Source organism: Terrapene carolina, unplaced genomic scaffold, assembly GCF_002925995.2.
Source record: "Terrapene carolina triunguis isolate 2854851 unplaced genomic scaffold, T_m_triunguis-2.0 Scaffold212, whole genome shotgun sequence".
Classification (NCBI taxonomy): Eukaryota; Metazoa; Chordata; order Testudines; family Emydidae; genus Terrapene; species Terrapene triunguis.
Window position 1 is genome coordinate 8,193,774 of NW_020664563.1, and position 18,509 is coordinate 8,212,282.

At 48.3% G+C, this 18,509-nt stretch overlaps 1 protein-coding gene across 1 annotated transcript in view; it reads right to left on the minus strand.

The window, feature by feature from the left end:
* The window catches only part of LOC113407529 (ankyrin repeat domain-containing protein 45-like), a 34,258-nt gene that overhangs the window by 12,120 nt on the left and 3,629 nt on the right, over positions 1–18,509 (minus strand). Inside the window, exons 3-5 of the mRNA XM_029912446.1 lie at positions 15,404–15,498; positions 14,313–14,451; positions 12,821–12,905 (exon numbers count right to left, since the gene is read on the minus strand). Coding sequence (XP_029768306.1) covers positions 12,853–12,905; positions 14,313–14,451; positions 15,404–15,498 — 287 coding nt within the window. The 3' untranslated portion in view covers positions 12,821–12,852. The remainder of the gene's footprint in view (positions 1–12,820; positions 12,906–14,312; positions 14,452–15,403; positions 15,499–18,509) is intronic.

The following is an 18,509-nucleotide window of genomic DNA, read 5'->3' on the forward strand; positions in this document are numbered from 1 at the left end:
CATCTGCCTCAGGGAAAGGTGTATGATAAGCTGCGAGGTGTTGAGAACGGCCACAAGTGCAGCGATGGTCGCAGCGTGATCCATGATCGCAGTGCTGTGGCGTCCGCGCTGTCACTGACCAGAAAAGTGCGCGAACTGATTTCCCGCCGGCGCTTTCATGGAGGGAGGGAGGGCGTTAGTGACGGACGGATGACGACAAATTTTTTTTACCCAGAAGGCATTGGCGGCTCGACCCAGAATTCCGATGGGCAGCGGGGACTGCGGGAACTGTGGGATAGCTGCCCACAGTGCACCGCTTCCAATATCGACGCTCGCCCCGTTAGTGTGGACTCACAAAGTCGAATTACTGTCCTTAGTGTGTCCTTAGTGTGGACACACACGTTCGACTTTGCAATATCGATTCCACATATTCGATTTAAGTAAAATCGAATTACCCTCGTAGTGTAGACATACCCTTATAAAACACCGACAGTTGAGTGGAGTGAGGTACTACCAGCAATAGGGCTGCTGTGTGATCAGGACAGAATAGAGAATTTTGAACGCAGAGTGGAATAGCATACGACAAACAAATGAAGATTTAACTTCAACTTCTTTATCATCACTAGTAGTTCAACCCAATCTTTGTGCTATGTTTCCTGGGCTGAAAGGAGTAGGAATTAATCTCTTGCCTCTCCCAGTCACAACAGCTACAGGTGAGCATTCTTTTTCCTCATTGAATAGAATTTTGTGTTCTGAAAGAAGTCACCTTCTGCCTGTTCATGAGCATATCATGAAGGGCTGGAAGTAACGGGGACACAAGAAGCCACCAAAGAGTGCAAAATTACAACAAGAAACCAAGAAGGATGTAGATGTAGTGCTTCATAGTAGGCTTGAGTAGCCCACTTTAATTTTTGTGATGATTTTAAAACATGAGTTAAATCTAATAAAATGGTTGTGAAACATTTTTCAGTTTTTACTATGGTGCCATACAGCTCACCTTCGCCCTCATGGTCTCAACCCTCGTTGGCCCTCACCCCCCTGAATATTCCAACACCCCCCTCCCCATTTCAATTCCTGGGGAAAACACTCCAGGTAAGGGTGCTGGTAGACTGAGGGGCAGGGGATAGATCCATGCTGAACCACAGGAGCCTACAAAGACGTGGACAGTTCCGGTTCATGGTTTAAAATCTCTGTAGTGAATCTAGCAATGCTTCATGGTTCCCTGGAGGGGGCTCTTTCAGCCAGGGTAGCACTAGGTGGGAGCCCTAGCTTCTGTCACTCCTCTGGCATCACAGGGAGGGTGGGATTTTTGTTTTAAACACAAGCAATTTACACTTGCATTTGGAAGTACAGTAACTGCTTTTGAGTTTTCTGAACTGCAATGGCTGCATTATCCAGTAGATGGCATCAGTGCAGCAATGCTGTTTCTTAATCTAGCTTTAGCTAAAAGGGAGAGGTGCTCTTTCCAAATGTATATTGCTTCCTTTCCCTCTTAGGGATTTCTACCACACCTCCCTGGTTTTGTCCTCTTTTATTTAATACAATTCATGTTATGACAAGATCAGTCTAAAACAATTATTTTGAGTACTTTCAGGTTTGGAGGGGTTGGATTAATTAATCAGTTTGTCCAATTAAATTACCTCTTTATAAACTCATATTCTAGAAGAGACAATATTATTTTGGCTTTGGTAGATGCACTATTCCACTTTTACAGAGATTTGCAAGAACCTGCTATGTGCACTAGAATAGAAACTTAGTGGGAAGTGGGGGGGAATAAAGAGGTAAGATAAAGTCAGATCCATTGTGATGAGAGGGAGAATGTACGTAGTTTTAAGCATCAGTTATGGCCAGAATTGTAGAAAATTGATAAGGGAAGCAAAGGGACAAGGAGGAAATCTATGCCCAGGAGAGTTAAGGACAAAGGAGTTATTTTAAAATATACTAAGAACAACAAAAATTCTACCAATAGTAATGGTCCATTACTAGCTGGGAATGGTAGAATTATCAATAAAGCAGAAAAGGCAGAAGTATTCAATAAATATTTCTGGTCTGTATTTGGAGAGCGAAGTAGATGGCACCATACCCTAAAACACACTTTCTGTTCCACTACTCTGTCTCAACAGGATGTTAAACAGAGGCCACTAAAGTTAGACATTTTAAAATCAACAGGTCTGGATAACTTGTTTCCAAGAGTTTTAAAAGAGCTGTCAGAGGAGCTTGCTGGACACTTAATTTTCAATAAGTGTTGGAACACTGGGGAAGTTTGAGATGACTAGAAGGAAGCTAATTGTATGTCAATACTTAAAAGGATAAGTGGGATGGCTTAAATAATTATAGGCCTGTCAGTTTGACATCAATCCTTAGTGAGATAATGGAGTATTGTTACGGTACTCAGTTAATAAAGAAATTAAAGGAGGGTAATTAATGCCAATCAACATGGATTTATGGACAATAGATCCTGTCAAACTTCATATCTCTCTTTGAGATTACAAGTGTGGCTGATAAAGATAATAGTGTTGATGTAATATACTTAGACTGATGTATGATGTTTGACTTGGTACCGCATGACATTTTGATTAAAAATCAAAACAACTGACTGATCGGTCTCAACATGTAATTGTAAATGGGTAATAACTAAGTATGTGTGTTTCTAGTGGGGGCCCTGGAGGGATCTATTCTTGGCCTTATGCTATTTAACATTTTTATCAATGACCAGGTACAAAACCATCAATCATCACTGATAAAGTTTCATAGAATCACAGAGTTGTAAAGGACCTCAGGAGATCATCTAGTCCAACCCCCTGCTCAAAGCAGGACCAATCCCCAGACAGATTTTTGCCTCAGATCCCTAAATGGCCCCCTCCAGGATTGAACTCACAACCCTGGGTTTAGCAGGCCAATGCTCAAACCACTGAGCTATCCCTCCCCTCAAGTTTGCAGATGACACACAAATTGGGGGAGTGGGTAAATAATGAAGAGGACGGGTCACTGACACGGAGCATTCTAGATTATTTTGTAAGCTGGGGACAAGTAAACAATATGCATTTTAATAAATGTAAATGCGCACAGCTAGGAACAAAGAATGTAGGCCATACTTACAGGATGGGGGATTCTATCCTAGGAAGCAGAGATTGTGAAAAAGATTTGGGAGGTGGTGGATAATCAGCTGAACATGAGTTCCCAGTGCGATGCTGTGACCAAAAAGCCTAATGCAATCCTTGAATGCATCAATGAGAATATCGAGTAGGAGAAGAGAGGTTATTTTACCTCTGTATTTGGCACGGGCGTGACCGCTGCTGGAATACCATGGCCAGTTCTGGTGCCTACAATTCAAGAAGAAAGTTGATAATCTGGAGAGGGTCAGAGAAGAGCCAGGAGAATGATCAAAGGATTAGAAAACATGCCTTGTATTGATGGACTCAAGGAGCTCAATCTATTTCGCTTAACAAAGCAAAGATTAAGGAGTGACTTGATCACAGCCTATAAAAGCCTACATGGGGAACAAATATTTAATGTCTTTTCAATCTAGCAGAGCGAGATCTAACATGATCCAATGGCTGGAAGTTGCCACTAGACAAATTCAGACTGGAAATAAGGTGCAAATGTTTAACAGTGAGAGTAATTAATCATTGGAACAATTTACCAAGAGTTGTGATGGGGGGTTTGGACAGCTCATGATAGGGTCGTTTCCTTTTGCAGCGAAGGACAACTATGCGCCAGAGTCTCAGCGGAGACTTCAATGGAGTTATGCTGATTTATGCCAGCTGAGGATCAGGCTCTACGTACCAGGCCAAGGGAAATGGACTGCTTAGCTTTGAGAAGCAATACAATACTTTCTCTTCTATTGATTCTGTTTTCATTGGACAAGCAAGTGAAATAGCCGGGGAAAGCCTTTCCCAACATTCAGAGTTCGTTTACCTGTCTATCAGGCTCTTCCAGAGCTGGAGGAGTGCTTGATAATCAGAGTGAGAAGAGCTTGACTTGTTTCCAAGTGTGCCTGTGTAATGCACTGGGCAGTGTTTGCTACTGGTCCCCCTCTGCATCTGCTCCACAGCAGAGAGGAGTCTAGTACAGCACTCGTAGGGAGAGGCTGGCACTGTAACACCTCATGCTCTTAGCCCTGTTTCAGGCCCTAGGGTCAACCAAGCTGTAGCCCCTTCCCTTGGAGAGGCGTCCATTTGGACACAATGGAGTTGTTTAATCTGTTAACTCAAGAGATGAAGATCAGCTCAAAGGATGGTACGCATAGCATAAATAAGGGGCGAGAGGAAAGATATAGATGAGCTATTTGTAATGGCAACCACAACAGGGGTCTTGTTTTCCAGTTTTCTACTGGTAGAGCTTCCCCTGATTACCAGAGAAATAGAGCATTAGGAATCAAATCAAAGCATGTTTCGTAGGAATTGCTCTCAGAGCAATTATTGACCCCATCAGTAATAACAGGACATCACAATTAATGGCCGAGCTGTAGAGGCAGTACATGAATGTAATTCTCTGGGCTCATACATACCCCACCATGGAGGCTGCTTCAAAGAAATCAGAAGAAGCCTGCGGATGGCTCACTCAGACATGGCTTCCCTCATGAAAGGCTATCTCAAAACCTACCAAGGTTCGACTGGTGAAAAGCTTTATTTTTTTTCCATAGCAACTTATGGAAGTGAATCTTTGGAAACTAAAGCTGCAACCAAGGAGATACCTGATGACTCTGAGCTGTGGTGCTGGCTCCTACAATCTGTTCAGTATCTCCTGCGAGGAAAAAGTGATGAATGCTTATGTTAGAAATAATATTGGAGCGAAGTAGCCCCTGCTGTCGGAAATCAACAGGCGCAAACTTATGTACTTCGGTCACATCAGGCATAGAGAGGGAAATAGCCTTGAGAAGGCTATGGAGGAAGGAATGGTGGCAGGTCATCGTAGTAGGGGATGACCACTGAGGAGATGGTAGATGGTTTGCAGCATATCACTGAGCAGCTAGCTGCCAAGCATGCAAAATTAGCAATGGATCAAGAAGGCTTCCAAAAAAAAATTTGCTATGATGTCCCCTGTATTCAGACATGAGTTGAATGGATGTGCTCTTAGAGGTGGATGGGCTAGCTACAGGCGCTGAGGGGGCAGGGGTTTCGGTGGCGCAGCGCTCGGGGGGGGGGGGGGGGTGGGGGGGGGGGGGCCCCCTTTTTTTTTTTTGCCTGGGGCAGCAAAAAAGTTAGAGCCGGCCCTGGTTAAAGAGCTGAAAAAGTGTAACCGTCCTCAGCACGTGCCACCTTCCAAGGCTTCATCCCCCTCCATCCCTGCAACCCTGTGGAGCAGGTAAAGAGCCCCATTTTGGGGGAAACTGAGGCAGAGAACAGGGACGTGACTTGCCCAGGGTCACCCGGGGAGTCATTGTCGGAGTCCTGCTTTGAACACAGGAGATCGAGGCTCCTAGTTCTGCACTGGCTCAGACCATTAGACCAGAGGCCTTCAAGCCCTGAGCTCTGCACCTGCCCACACAAGGTATTAATCTGGGATTCAGGGGCAGCACACTGCAAGTTTTCAGTGAAGAAATATGGCTGGCTCGAGCCCTTATGGCTACAAAGAAAATCTTCCAAAGGCGATGGGCGTCTAGCCGACACAGTTCTGTCTGCCTGAGTCTGCAGCGAGCTTGGGACAACAGCTCTAGGAAATGTGGCAGTAACTGTTAAGTCTAATTACGACACTGTCAGAGCCAGATTTTCATGTAACATGAGTGACCAGTTGTGTGGTGCACAACCACTGCAAGTGTGCGAGCAACTTAGGTTAAGTGCAGCTGAACCCTGGGAGGGCTGCAGCACCCAAGAGATTTTTGTTCTCCCACTGAATGACAGCAGATGCACCAGTAACTTTACTAGGTAGAAGTTTAGTGGCCACATTAGGGCCATATCCTCCCCACTCCCAGCATTGGGCCAACTGCCCCTCATCATCCTAATTGCTTGTATTGTTATTGATGGGAGATCTGCTGTGGATTGAGGGGCTCAGTCCTGGCCCAACATTCGAAATAAATTGCCCTGAGTTTCAGAAGTACTGAGAACCCTGGAGTTCCCACAGACAGTGGGGGAACCGCAGGTGCTCAGCATCTCTGAAAATCAGGCCCAGAATGACACTGACGCCTCTGCCCTGGGGCAGAGCTCTCTGAGTAAGGGGCTGCAGCAGCGATTGGCATGGGGCAGAGTAAAGCAACCAGGAGGGTCATGACGGAGGTTGGAACTCTGTCCTCGCCTCACACCTGTGGGGAAGACAGGCCTTCAGACACCGCCTCCTGCCTGCATTGCACTTTCCAGCCCAGGAGCAAGGAACCATTTCATACCTTAGCGCTGGGGGGGAGCTGAAGCCCAGAACGGGGAAGTAACTTGCCTGAAGTCATCCAGTGAGTTGGCGCCAGGATGGAGAACAGAAGCCAGATCCCAACTCCCAGCTCTATGCTCTGATCCCCAAAACAGCCCTTTCCAGATCCGGGGGGGAGGGGGAGTAGGAGGGACTCTAGCCACGTGCAGGAGACCCAAGGCCATTTATTTTCATTAAATATGTAGACTAAATAATGAAAATAATAAATTTTCAAGGTGAATGTGTATTAATTCTAATGAACAATGCCACATTATGCAGTATTCATTTTTGAAAGTTTATAATAAGCGATGCTCTGTGGGGAGGGAGGGAGGGCGCAAGGTGGAAGTTTCACCTAGGGCGCAAAATATCCTTGCACCGGCCCTGAATGTACCACCATACACTTCCCTGGCAGACTCTGCTACCATACACGCCCTGCCTATTGACACACCAGCAGAATCAGCTGCAGTTGGAGGATCAACACCATGTTAATAAAAACCTGATGAGGGGCATGAGCAAGTTAGAAATAGCCTATGAAGGTAAAAGTTAGACCCTAAGGTGCGGCTCTTCTTCTGCTCCACTTCTAAGTTTTGGAGTTTAGGCTTTTTCTATCAGCTAGCTCAAGATAGCTGGTTCTGTCCCCCGTTCTGCCACAAATTCGTCATGTGACCTTGAGCAAGTCACTTAGTTTCTAGTTGCCTTAAGATCCCCTTCTGTAAAACTGGAATAATACCTTCCTGCTTAGGAGTGGTGAGGTTTAGCTCAGGGTCGTGTGACTGTTGGTTTCCAAGTGCTACAGAAGTATTAACATAGGCACAGAAGTGCTACAGAGGCGGCAGCCCTAACCAGGGCCATCCCTAGCCATTTGGGTGCCCTATGCAGCCCCCCGTCTCTCTCCCCCTCCCCCCAGGGTCTGGGAGGAAGGAGCTGTGGGGGGCCATTGTGGGGGGCCATTTTGGGGGGCCCCACAGGCTCAGAGTGGCCCAGGGGATTAGCGGGCGGCTGGGAGCAGCCCGCTCCGCTTCCCTCACCCCAGCCCCAGCTGTGTCGCTCGGGGGAGGGGGTTTGGGGGAAGGGATCCGCCTTTCCCCAGCCTGCTCTACTCCGCCAGCTCCCAGCTGCGGCACTCTGCTTTCTGCTGCCGGTGAGAGCCAGGGGCGGGTCTTTCCCCAACCTGAGCGACATGGCTGGGGCCAAGTCTCTCTGCTTCCTGACGCCGGTGAGTGCGGGAGGCGATCCTTTCCCCGCACTCACCGGCGGTGGGAAGTGGAGCACCACGGCTGGGAGCTGGCGGAGTAGAGCAGGCTGGGGCCAGGTTGCTCCGCTTCCCGCCGCTGCTGGTGAGTGCGGGGTCGCTGGGGGAAGAGGTGGAATGGGGGCGGGCCAGGGGCAGAGCAGGGGGGAAGGTAAGAGAAAGGGCGGAAGGAGTTGTCCGGGGCTCCACACCCCCCTAGGGATGGCCCTGCCCCTTGCAGGGGGGGCTGGCCGAGGGATAGGGCTGGTCGCCGGGGCTGGTGCTGCCGCGTATGCAGCACGCAGCTGCATAGGGCACCATGAAATTTGGGGCAATTTGGTGCCCCAAATGTCATGGTGCCCTAAGCAGCTGCGTATGCTGCATATACCTCAGGACGGCCCTGGCCCTAACGAAGCTTTAGCTCGCTAGATGTAAGGTTTCTTACATGAGGTAATGGAGGGACTAGGCTGTTCTTTCTAAACATACTGCACTATTCATGAGGAATAGGTTAATAGTGGGGAATACCACAGCATGATTCATCATGCTCTCCAAGCCATTAAGATTCTCCCTCTGGAACAACACCGTTTTAATTAATTTGTCTGCTCCCCAAAGCCTGCTGCAGCGCTGAGGCCTACTGAGTATGTGACTGGAAACCCAATCACTGCCTCCTGCATAGCTCTGTGGGGTACTAACATATGCATAGCCTGAGATGAGGTTTCTTTCAGATCACTCCTTCCGCCCACACATTGCAATCTCTGCTAGTGAGCCCAACAATGCTGCCAAGGAGAGTGCACATCAGAACAGTCAGACTGGGTCAGACCAATGCTCTATCTAGCCCAGTATCCTGCCTCTAACAGAGGCCAATGCCAGGTGCTTCAGAAAGAATTAACAGGGCAGTTACCAAGTGATCCATCCCTTGTTGTCCAGTCCCAGCTTCTGGCAGCCAGAGGTTTAGGAACACCCAAAGCATGGAGATGCAACCCTGGCCATCTTGGCTAATAGCCACTGATGGACCTATCCTCTAAGAACTTATCTAAATCTTTTTTTGAACCCCGTTATACTTTTGGCCTTCACAACATCCCCTGGCAACGAGTTCCACAGGTTGACTGTGCATTGTGTGAAGTATTTCCTCTTGTCTGTTTTAAACCGGCTGCCTATTAATTTCATCAGATGACCCCTGATTCTTGTGACATGCAAAGGCATTAATAACACTTCACTATTCACTTTCTCCAAACCATTTATGATTTTATAGACCTCTATCATATCCCCCTTTGCTCAAAGCTCTTGGGCCCAGCTTTACCCTTCATTCGAGGGGCTCAGCTCCCAGTGGAAGCTGTGCGTGACTGTAGAACTGCAGCCCATGGGTCACATACAGACCAGCTGGAAGCAGGTGTGATTTTCATTGGATTTGAATGGGATGTGCTCCCTTGTTCTTGAGGAGGAGGAGGAACGTTGCAAATGCTGGTGCTCATTAGAGGCCGGTAAGGAGGCTGGTGTCAGTTCTGATACAAGGGATTAATGTCACAGAGGGAGATGGTTATAGCCAAGGGGCAGAGCCTTTTCCAGCAGCTCCAAGGCCTTGAGGCACAGAGCCCTAACCCAGTCTCTTAGCATCACCTCTGTGCCAGGAATGAACACCTCATTCCTATTTTGAGAGGGTGATAGGCCAGGGCTTCCTGCCCTGTGGGCTGTGAAGCTGCTCCTGTCACAAAGGCAATATCAGTGCCTCATTAAGCAGCAAGGCGACTGTTTATATGATGGTAACGCCAAGGAAAATCAGACTCGCTGGGCTAGGGCAAACATAAAGCAAAACGTCATCTTTTCCCTCAAGAGCTTGCAATCTAAATACACAAGACAAAGGCTGGGAGGGGAATCAGGCTCAGAAGGGGTAAGTGATTTGCCCAAGGTCCCACATAGGTCAGTGCCTGAGCCAGGAGTAGAAGCTGTCTCCTGACTCCCAATCCAAATCCTATCTACCTGACCATGCTGCCTCCTAGTGGTTGCCTAGGCCAGGACTCCGAGCTTCCAGAGGCTTTCATGACCAACTAAAAACGGCTAAGAATGCTATGGCAACCTGCAGCGCTGCTCCATCTATGTCTTTACTGAGTGTTTCTTTGCTTTAAAGTTACTCATGATCAAAAATGGGAGAGGTACAAATACACAGAAGGAAGAATCAAATGCAGCAAGGCAAGAGTGAATGTTTGCACCTCATTTGCACTTCCTGTGGAGATTACCAGTTACAAGAGGGGAAAAACCCAGCAAGGGGCTCAGATGAGAAATGGACCTCAGTGAAACAAGAGAAGCACTGAGAGAAAAGGTCATGCTGTTTACATCGTGCCCAACATGAGCCATGTATGCACCATGAGTGAACACTGCAGATGGGAAGAAAGTGGAGGAAGGACCCTTATGCGGGTTGCAACAGCTTTCCCATCTGTCGGTTTGACAATAAATGAGACTTAACGTGGAGATGGGCCAAAAGCACTGAGGTCAGCTGGAACTCAAAGGTGCTCTGCAAATCAATTGGCTATTTTTACAGACCCTTTTCTTACTATAACTGCACTTTAACTGAGGGCGGAACAGGTTTTATTACCTCCAAGTGAGTTCAGCTTGTTAATTGCCAACTACAAAGAGATCTAGCTGTTGTAGCTGCTGGAATAGTTCCTGAGGAGTCACACAGCTCCAGGAAGGGACGCTCGGAGCAGACTCAGAGCCACATATACAGGTGTATATAAGGGCTTGGCAACACTTGTGAGTTAGAGCGCATTAAAGCAGCCCTGGGCGCCCTAGCTCACTACCCGTCCACACTGGCAAGGCACGTAGAGTGCTCTGACTCCAAGGCTAGAGCGCTCCTGGTACTCCACCTTGGCGAGAAGATTAACGCTTGGTACGCATTGGCTGAAATGCCCGGGCGTCAGTGTGAATGAGGGGTTGCATTACTGCGCTCTGATCAGCCTCCGGAAACGTCCCATAATCCCCTTAAGTCAAGTGGCCACTCTTGTCATTGTTTTGGAATCACTGCAGGCATGCGGATATGCCCTTTGAAAGCTCTGTTTCTGACAGCCGGCATGCTTATCTGCTCCGAGACAGAGCAACCATTACTGTGGAATGCTGTGTGTGAGAGAGAGAGAGGCAGGGGGAGGGGGGGCCTGCTGCTGTCTGAACTTACAAGACAGCATCGTGACATGCTCTCAGCCCCCCAAAAACCCACTCTCTCTCCTCTCACATACACACAACACACTCCCGTCACACTCCACCCCATTTGAAAAGCACGTTGCAGCCCCTTGCATGCTGGGATAGCTACCACAATGCACTGCTCTCTGTGGCCGTTGCAAGAGCTGCTAATATGGCCACGCCAGTGCACTTGCAGCTGTCAGTGTGGACAGATTGCAGCGCTTTCCCTACTGCGCTCTACGAAGGCTGGTTTAACTCAAAGTGCTCTACATCTGCAAGTGTAGCCATGCCCTTAGTTAGTGTCACTCACAGGAGCCCCCCTCAGCAAGTCCTTTACAATGACACCTTGAGGGTCATTAGCTTAGCAATGTGTCAGCTCTTTGTGACATTCTCCTCCCCTCATGCAGAGAGCCAGCGTGAGGTCTATGCTCCACTTAAACCTTCTAAGTCAGGTTTAAATGAGGCATGAGCTTTGCAATGGCTATCCGCATAGGCTGAACTTCACCTGGAGTGAACGGACAGGTACACTTTTTAAAGAGGGCATTTTATAAGGTGCCTGTGGCAACAGAAGGGCCAAACAGAGCTATTCTCTGACCTACCCACTGGCTTGCCTTAGGACCTAGGCAGAGCTCAGCCAAAGGGTGCATGCATGGGACAGCTAAGTAATCAAAAGCAACGGCTCCTACTGCAGTGGATTTGACTAATTTTATGGCATGTTTGGTGCAAACTGGCTTTCTGCCTGCTGCCGTGGCAATGAGTCACGCTGGATGGCTGAGGAGTTTTTATGCTATTTGATTAATTTTTTGCATCATCAAGGAGATTATCTGAGCAGCCATGTGCTGGCTCCACTAACCAGGTGAACGGATGGAATTCATTCCGATGGATCCTGGCTGAAAGCTGCTTGTGAGCACCTTGCTTGTGGGCGGCACGTAACACTACAGAATGGGAGGCAAGTCACTGAGGCTCTGGCACCCAGGCGATTCCAGCTGGGGAAAGATGCCTCAGCATAACCCTTGGGAACCACCCATGCTTGGTCCAGAACACAATGAGCACATGTAGGCCAAGTCCTTGTCCCAGTCACAGAATGGCCTTGACCCAAACGAGAAAGAAACTGAGGTTTAAACCAGCATGGAAAAAAACCCCAGAAGCTCCACTAAGGACAGCCAGGGCAGCCAGAGCGCAGCCTCCAGCACGTGCTCGGCTGGGTGATTTTAAACTGCACCCGTTGATTCAAGGGAGGGACGGGTGAGAGACTTTGCTATTTTTAGATTGCAAACTCTCCAGGACAGGTCCTTTGCCTTCTCTGTTTGTAAAGCACCTCACATGACTAGAGCCCTATAGTAATAACTGAAGTGGGAGAGTGAGCCTGACAGCCCAGCTGTGCTTTGTCCTTCCTGTTTCAGGAGGCATTATCCTCAGAGGTTTTCTGCCATCTGGGACAACAGCTACACCTGGGAAAGCATCAAAGAGGTACTGCAAGGTCAGGCTGATTTTTTAAAGTGGAAAGTTCAGGGTGAGCAGGAGCTGGGGATCTCATGCAGGTCTGCAAGTAGTAGACTTGCGGTGCAAAAAAACACTATAATGAAGACCCTGACTCTGAGAAGGGCTGCCCCTTATTAGCGTCACTGGGAGTTGCAGATGCTCAGCACCTCAAAATCAGCCTCTAAAGTACTGAGGTGCTGAAACAACCAGCCTCTGGATCAGAAAGGGCCAGCAATGACACCTAGCTACAGGAGATCTAACCCCAAAGACTGTGTCTAATCTCAGCCTGAGTGGGTCATCCCTGCCTCTGACAGAGGCCTAAGGGGTCTGTCCCTTTCTTACGCTTTGGCAACACTTGTAAATCTTGTCATGCCAATAAAGTCTCGTTGAACTGAATTGAAAGTGCCACTGACCCAGGTAACATAGGGTAGCCAGCACCTCATCTGACCTTTCACGAACCGCAAAACAACCTTGCTATCTTGGCATTTAGAAACTGATCACAGATGGGTCCATGCTGCTGGGTCTGCATGTGGACCCAGCCTCTCCCAAAGTTTGGCTCTAGGGCTGTATGTTCAGATTAATGACTATATATGTGTGAGGCTTAAAAAAATATAAGACCTGAGACAGGCAGGAGCTGTGGAAATGAAGCTTCAGATTTTGCTGCAGTTCAGCGCTGACCTGGTGCTCTTAGCTGTCGGAGGACCTGCAAGACAGCAGATTTCCAAGCGATGCTTCATTGCGTTCTAATACTGCCTCCTCTAGTGCAGTTACAGACTAATGGATATGGCAAATACAATGCGTTGCAGCTGAGAGAGCTGAGAAAACTGTCAACATCATCACCAGACTTTGAGACAGAGGGCTATGTGCTCTGGTCACTTTTGACAGCAATGCTGAATGACCATTCCCTTGCTGTGTGCCCCTTCCTCATCAGACCTATTGAATCTCAGTGCTTTTAGTCCCTGGGAGGGGTTTTAGTCTGAAGTCTCTGATGTGCTCTCCGTCTTAACTCTAACTAACAAAGTCTTTGTCTGGGAATTTCCTTTGGTGTCTAAAGGGAGTCCTAGCTCAGCTGGCACATGCAGAACGACTCCCTTAGAGCTTGCAGGGTCTCTTCCCCATCACTTGCTTCCCCACCCCTTCTGCTTTACAGTCCTCTCTGGCTTCATTCTCATGACGGAAGATGACTGGGAAAAGACTAACCAGTACGTGGGGACTGAGTGGGAAGATTAGGGTAGTCAAGGAATTCGGCTATTGAGGAAAGCAGAGCCTGCGGCCTGGGCTGGAGAGCAAGGGATTTGGATAGAGGAGAGAAGCGGGGAGTGGGAGCACTTAGGGAGGGCTCCGGTTGGAGGTAGTGATGAGTTTGGAGGTGCTGGCCCTTGGGTTTTGTGTGGCTCCAAGGTCGAGAATTTGGGTGGCAGGGGTCAAGAGGCTGGGTGACTGAGGGACTGCTGGGGTTTGGGAGCTACAGGGGAGTGGGAGGGCATCCGAGCCAGGGATAATTGGGCATGAGATATGTTTGGGCAAGGAAATCCAGGATTTCCCAAGGCAGTGGGAGGAAAAGAGCCCGCTGCATCCTTAGGAGGTTCCCTGGCCTCTGGCGTGTCCTTCTCACATTCCTAACTCAACAGTAAATAACTCTTCAGATTCATTCCCCCCCATCGCAGGTTCCCATCTCTCCACCCGCATTCCGTTATGGCACCTGTCTGCCTGGAGTCTGAGCACCTTCTGTACACACAAGGATGGAGGTGTTCATCCATCCCTCCCCGCCTTCCAGTCAGCAGGGGTGGAGACCAGCACAAAGCTACACTAAAGGACTAGAGAATTGGACCCATAATCTTTCTGCCTCAGCACACCCTCAGGTAATCTTGTCCTAGAAATACCATATACTATGTTGTGTAGGGCAACACACGTGTACCATTTTAATTTATATGGTCACTCAAGAGCCCACCCTGTATTCAGTGGCTATGACTATTTGAATTTATTTTTCAATAATTTATTAATGTATATTAATTATTATAAATTATTATTATTATATACAGATATTGATAATCATATAACAGATTCATCCTGCCCGTCAGGCTCTGAGCTCTGTAGCCCCAATACTCACGGGGCGTGGCCAGCTTTGTGAAGATGGGAAGCATGATATCTTCCAGCTGCTGCTTCTGATCCAGGAAATCTTGTCTGGTGGGCTCCTTGGCGTTCTCAAGCCAATCACATTTTACACGACAGGCACTGAGACACATGTTCTGTAGAAGAGACAAGGGACATTAACCTTTAGAAGGCGACCTCCAGAAATTAATTACTTCGTTTTAGATGAGGTTACGAGTGGCACCTCTCGTTCAATCAGAAGGCCAGGTAGCAACCCAGGGTCAAACTGCCCGTATGATCTCTTACATGCCTGCCTCTGCCAGCCACAAAAGAGAGGATGCAACATTGGCCTTCTTGAACTGAAACTGGCCTCTCCTGTTAGGAGTTACAAATAAGGCACATAGATTAAGTTTATATCCGTTAATTGAAGAGAGAGGTATGGTGCAGTGATCAGAGCACAGGACTGGGAGCCAGGAGCTCCCAAGATATCATCCAGAACCGGATACTCACTCTTCCTGTGCCTCTGGGTTCAGGAGAACTGGGTGCGACTCTCTTCAGAGCCCATAAATGCTGTTGGGCTACAGGAGATGCTGCAAAGCAACATGAGGTGCCGAGCGATCCAGCGCTAAGAGTGCAGTGAAAGGGCTAGTGCAGGAGGGAGGAGCGTAGGCTCCATTCTCCCTGTGTAACCTTGGAATAACCACTTCACCTCTCCCGTGGGTCGCTTTCCCCATCTGTAAATGGGGATAACACTCACCTCGCACAGGACCTATAAGGCTTCATTCATATGTGCAAAGCATTTGGGCTCAGATCCTCAAAGGGATTTAGGTGTCCAACTCCCATTGAAATCCATGGGAGTTAGAAACCCAAATACCTTTGCAATCTGAGCCTTTGTGTTTATCCAGCACCTTCTCCAGCAGGCTATCAAAGTACTATCATTCATACGCTGATCTGCTCCACATTGCAAGCACTGCTGAGTGTAGTCTCCTCCCCTCTTATTCTGCAAAGGGTGGTGTGAGCAGAAAACATATCCTCACATGGAATCAAGAAGGCAGTTCTAAACTTTACTGCGAATAGGTCGGTTCTCCTGCTAAGAGCTCAGCACTGTACCTTGTCTTCCTTGTTCAGCCTTCCCTGCACCTTCTCTGGGTCTGCAATCGTTGCCTGGATGTGGGCGATGAACGTCCGCAGAGCCTGCTTAGCTTCTGCGAAACAGGACACACACGATGAAGAGACAAGGTTAGTCATGGGGAAGTACTCACAGAACGAGGCAGGGGCTTATAGAGAGACAGACTGCTACACAAAAGGAACCAGCCTTGTGTCCCATGTTGATCCAGACTGCTTTAAGGCTATTTAGGTACTAATTATTTGCCCTTCCTTGGAAGACCTTGGGGTTTATAAATATTAACGAATGGAGCCTCATCATACTCCCGAGAGGTGGATAAGTCTATTGTCCCATTTTACAGATTGGGAAACTAGGCACAACAGGACAGATCCTCAGCTGGTGTAAATCACTGTCTTCAATGCCAATTTATGCCAGCTAAGGATCTAGAAATGATGGGCCTGCTCCTGTGAGGTGGTGGGTGCCCCTCGTTCCCCTGGACTTCAAGGGAAGTCCCAAGAACTCAGCCTCCCACAGGGTCACACCTACACTAAGGATCATCTTTGTAGGCTGCAAACCTGAGGGGTCAGTCATTGGCAAAACTGTGTATATTAGAAAGAGCACAATGCAGAGCATTGCCCTGACCAAGTCATTGGGGGGCCAGACTGTGAACCCCTGACTCACAACAGAGAAGTTACTCACAGGAGGAGCTGTGACTTCAATGGGACTAGTTGTGTGCACAAGGGGTTCACAACCACTCAATGACACCAGGTTTCTCATGTTACCTAGTTCCATAAATATAACTGGCTGTACTAGAACAGCATCCTTAGCAAGTCACACATCTGTATTAATAATAGTTTGCACTTATATCGCTCCTTTCATCTGTGGATTTCAAAGCACTGTACAAAACGGGTCAATATTATCTCCATTTTACAAATGGGGAACTGAGTCACAGAGCGGCTAAATCAGTTACAGAGCTGGGATTAGAAGTCAATCTTTCTAACTCCCCTTCCCCACTCTAGCTGCTAGACCATGTTAGGCTGCTTATATCTTTAACTTCTTATGGTGCCCACTGAAAAAAGCTTTGAGATCCTTATGACATCACAATATCTTTCTTGAAAGCAAACGCCACTGGCTGATGATGTCACCAGCCAACAACTTCTCCGGCACTCAGGACTGGAGCTTGGTCCCAAGCCACGAAACGCCAGGGTGGAGTGGTTCATTTTGCTTAAAATCCATCCAAGGCACTACAGTATGAACTCTAAAGGCTATTTGCTGCTGGATCTCTGGCTGCAGTTGGTACATGCTGACGATCAAGTCACTGGAGACCTTTCCTCTTAAAAAAAGAAGACAATGTTTGTCCGAGGTGTCTTCCTAGTCTTTCCTATCTGGATTGCCTTCTTGTTCCAAAACAGCCTCTGCCTTTGTCATCGCCCAAGCTGGGTCAGAGTTGGATGGGAAATTCTTCCAGAGGATCTGGAGCAACTGCAGCTTGGAACTCCACTTCAATCTAACTGCCTGCCCTACCCTCTGGACCAACTGTCTCATTGCTTTACTCACCTGGAAATAGCCAAAGGATGCTTGGAGGTTTTGTATGTCAGCTGCAAAATTATACTTTTCTTCCTAGGGGGCTTATGTGTACGCTGTCTTTGGAACAAATTGAGAAGACCGCAGAAGAAGGTAAGTGATGTAAATGAGCAAGGTAGGAACGGTGCAGGTTAGATTAGAGCATGGGACTGGAAATTGACTAACTCTGCTACTGATTCACTGGGTGGCCTTGGGCAAGTCACTTAAGCCTAACTTTTCAAAGGTGTCTGCTAATTTTGGGTGCCTCCATTTTGAGGCGCCATTGAAGACACCAAGGCCAAGAGGTTCAGAAATAGGAGACTAAAGCTAAGTCCATATTTGGGCACCTCAGAAAGTGGCCTGATTGTCAATAATACCGAGCACTCAAGATCTCCCATTGATGGTACCCATCTCTCCAGGGGCTCTGCTGTGTGCTTGTCACTTTGGGAAGTCAGACTACTTATTTAGGTGTTGAAATATCCTGTGTTGGCCACAGGCGGTTGTCAGCTTTAGAGTTTTGTGCCATGATACAGCTAGAGGCTATGAACAGCTAGAGTCAAGGCACTTAAATGTGGGAAATAGCAACCAGCCCAGGATAGCACCCACCGCTTTGGCTTGGATCATCCCTGAGACTTGAGTCCCATTTCCTGAGGGAGGTGGGAGCCCTCTGGGTATGGCCAGAGATCTAGGGAAAGCCCACCCTTATGCTATTACTATTATTTGTATTAGAGTAGCACTCATGGTGGTCAGTGCTGTACAGACAGTAGTAAAACAAAAATAGTCCCTGCCCCAGAGAGCTTACAGTGTCGGTTAGTGCAGAGGTTCTCAATCTTTCTCTTTCTGAGGCCCCCGCAGAATGCTATAAAAACTCCACAACCCACCTGTGCCACAACAACTGTTTTTCTGCATCTAAAAGCTAGGGCCAGCGTTAAGGGGTAACAAGAAGGGCAATTGCCTGGGGCCCTAGGCCACAGGGGGCACCGTGAAGCTAAGTTGCTCAGGCTTTGGCTTCAGCCCCTGGTGGTGGGGCTCGGGGCCCCAGGCTGCAGTCCTGCATGGCGGGGCTTTGGCTTTCTGTCCTGGGCCCTAGCAAGTCTAGCATTGGCCATGCTTGGCGGACCCCCTGAAACCTGCCCATGGCCCCCAGGGGACTCCTGGTTGAGAACCACTGGATTAGAGTTACCGAATGGTGCTCTCTGAATCCAAAGAGGTAAGGAAAGGAGCAGCGGAGAGATGAGAGGGGGTAACACTCCAAACATTCGGTGATCACCAAACAGTCGATGCCTGGGGCCTTGCTGCTGCAAACACTGAGCTTTCCAAATTAATCCAAGTCCAAAGATTTGCTCCGGCTCGCCCACGTGGCAGGGCTGCCATCTGTACTCAGACCACACACACCCTCAGTGAGGCAACATACTTGCACCTGGGCTTTCAGATGGAGTCAGATCTTGGCCCAGGTCCTCCAAGTATTTTAGCTCCTAACTTCCACTGAAATCAATGGAAATTAGGAGCCTAGATACCTTTGAGGACCTGGGCCCTGGTGCTTTTGGG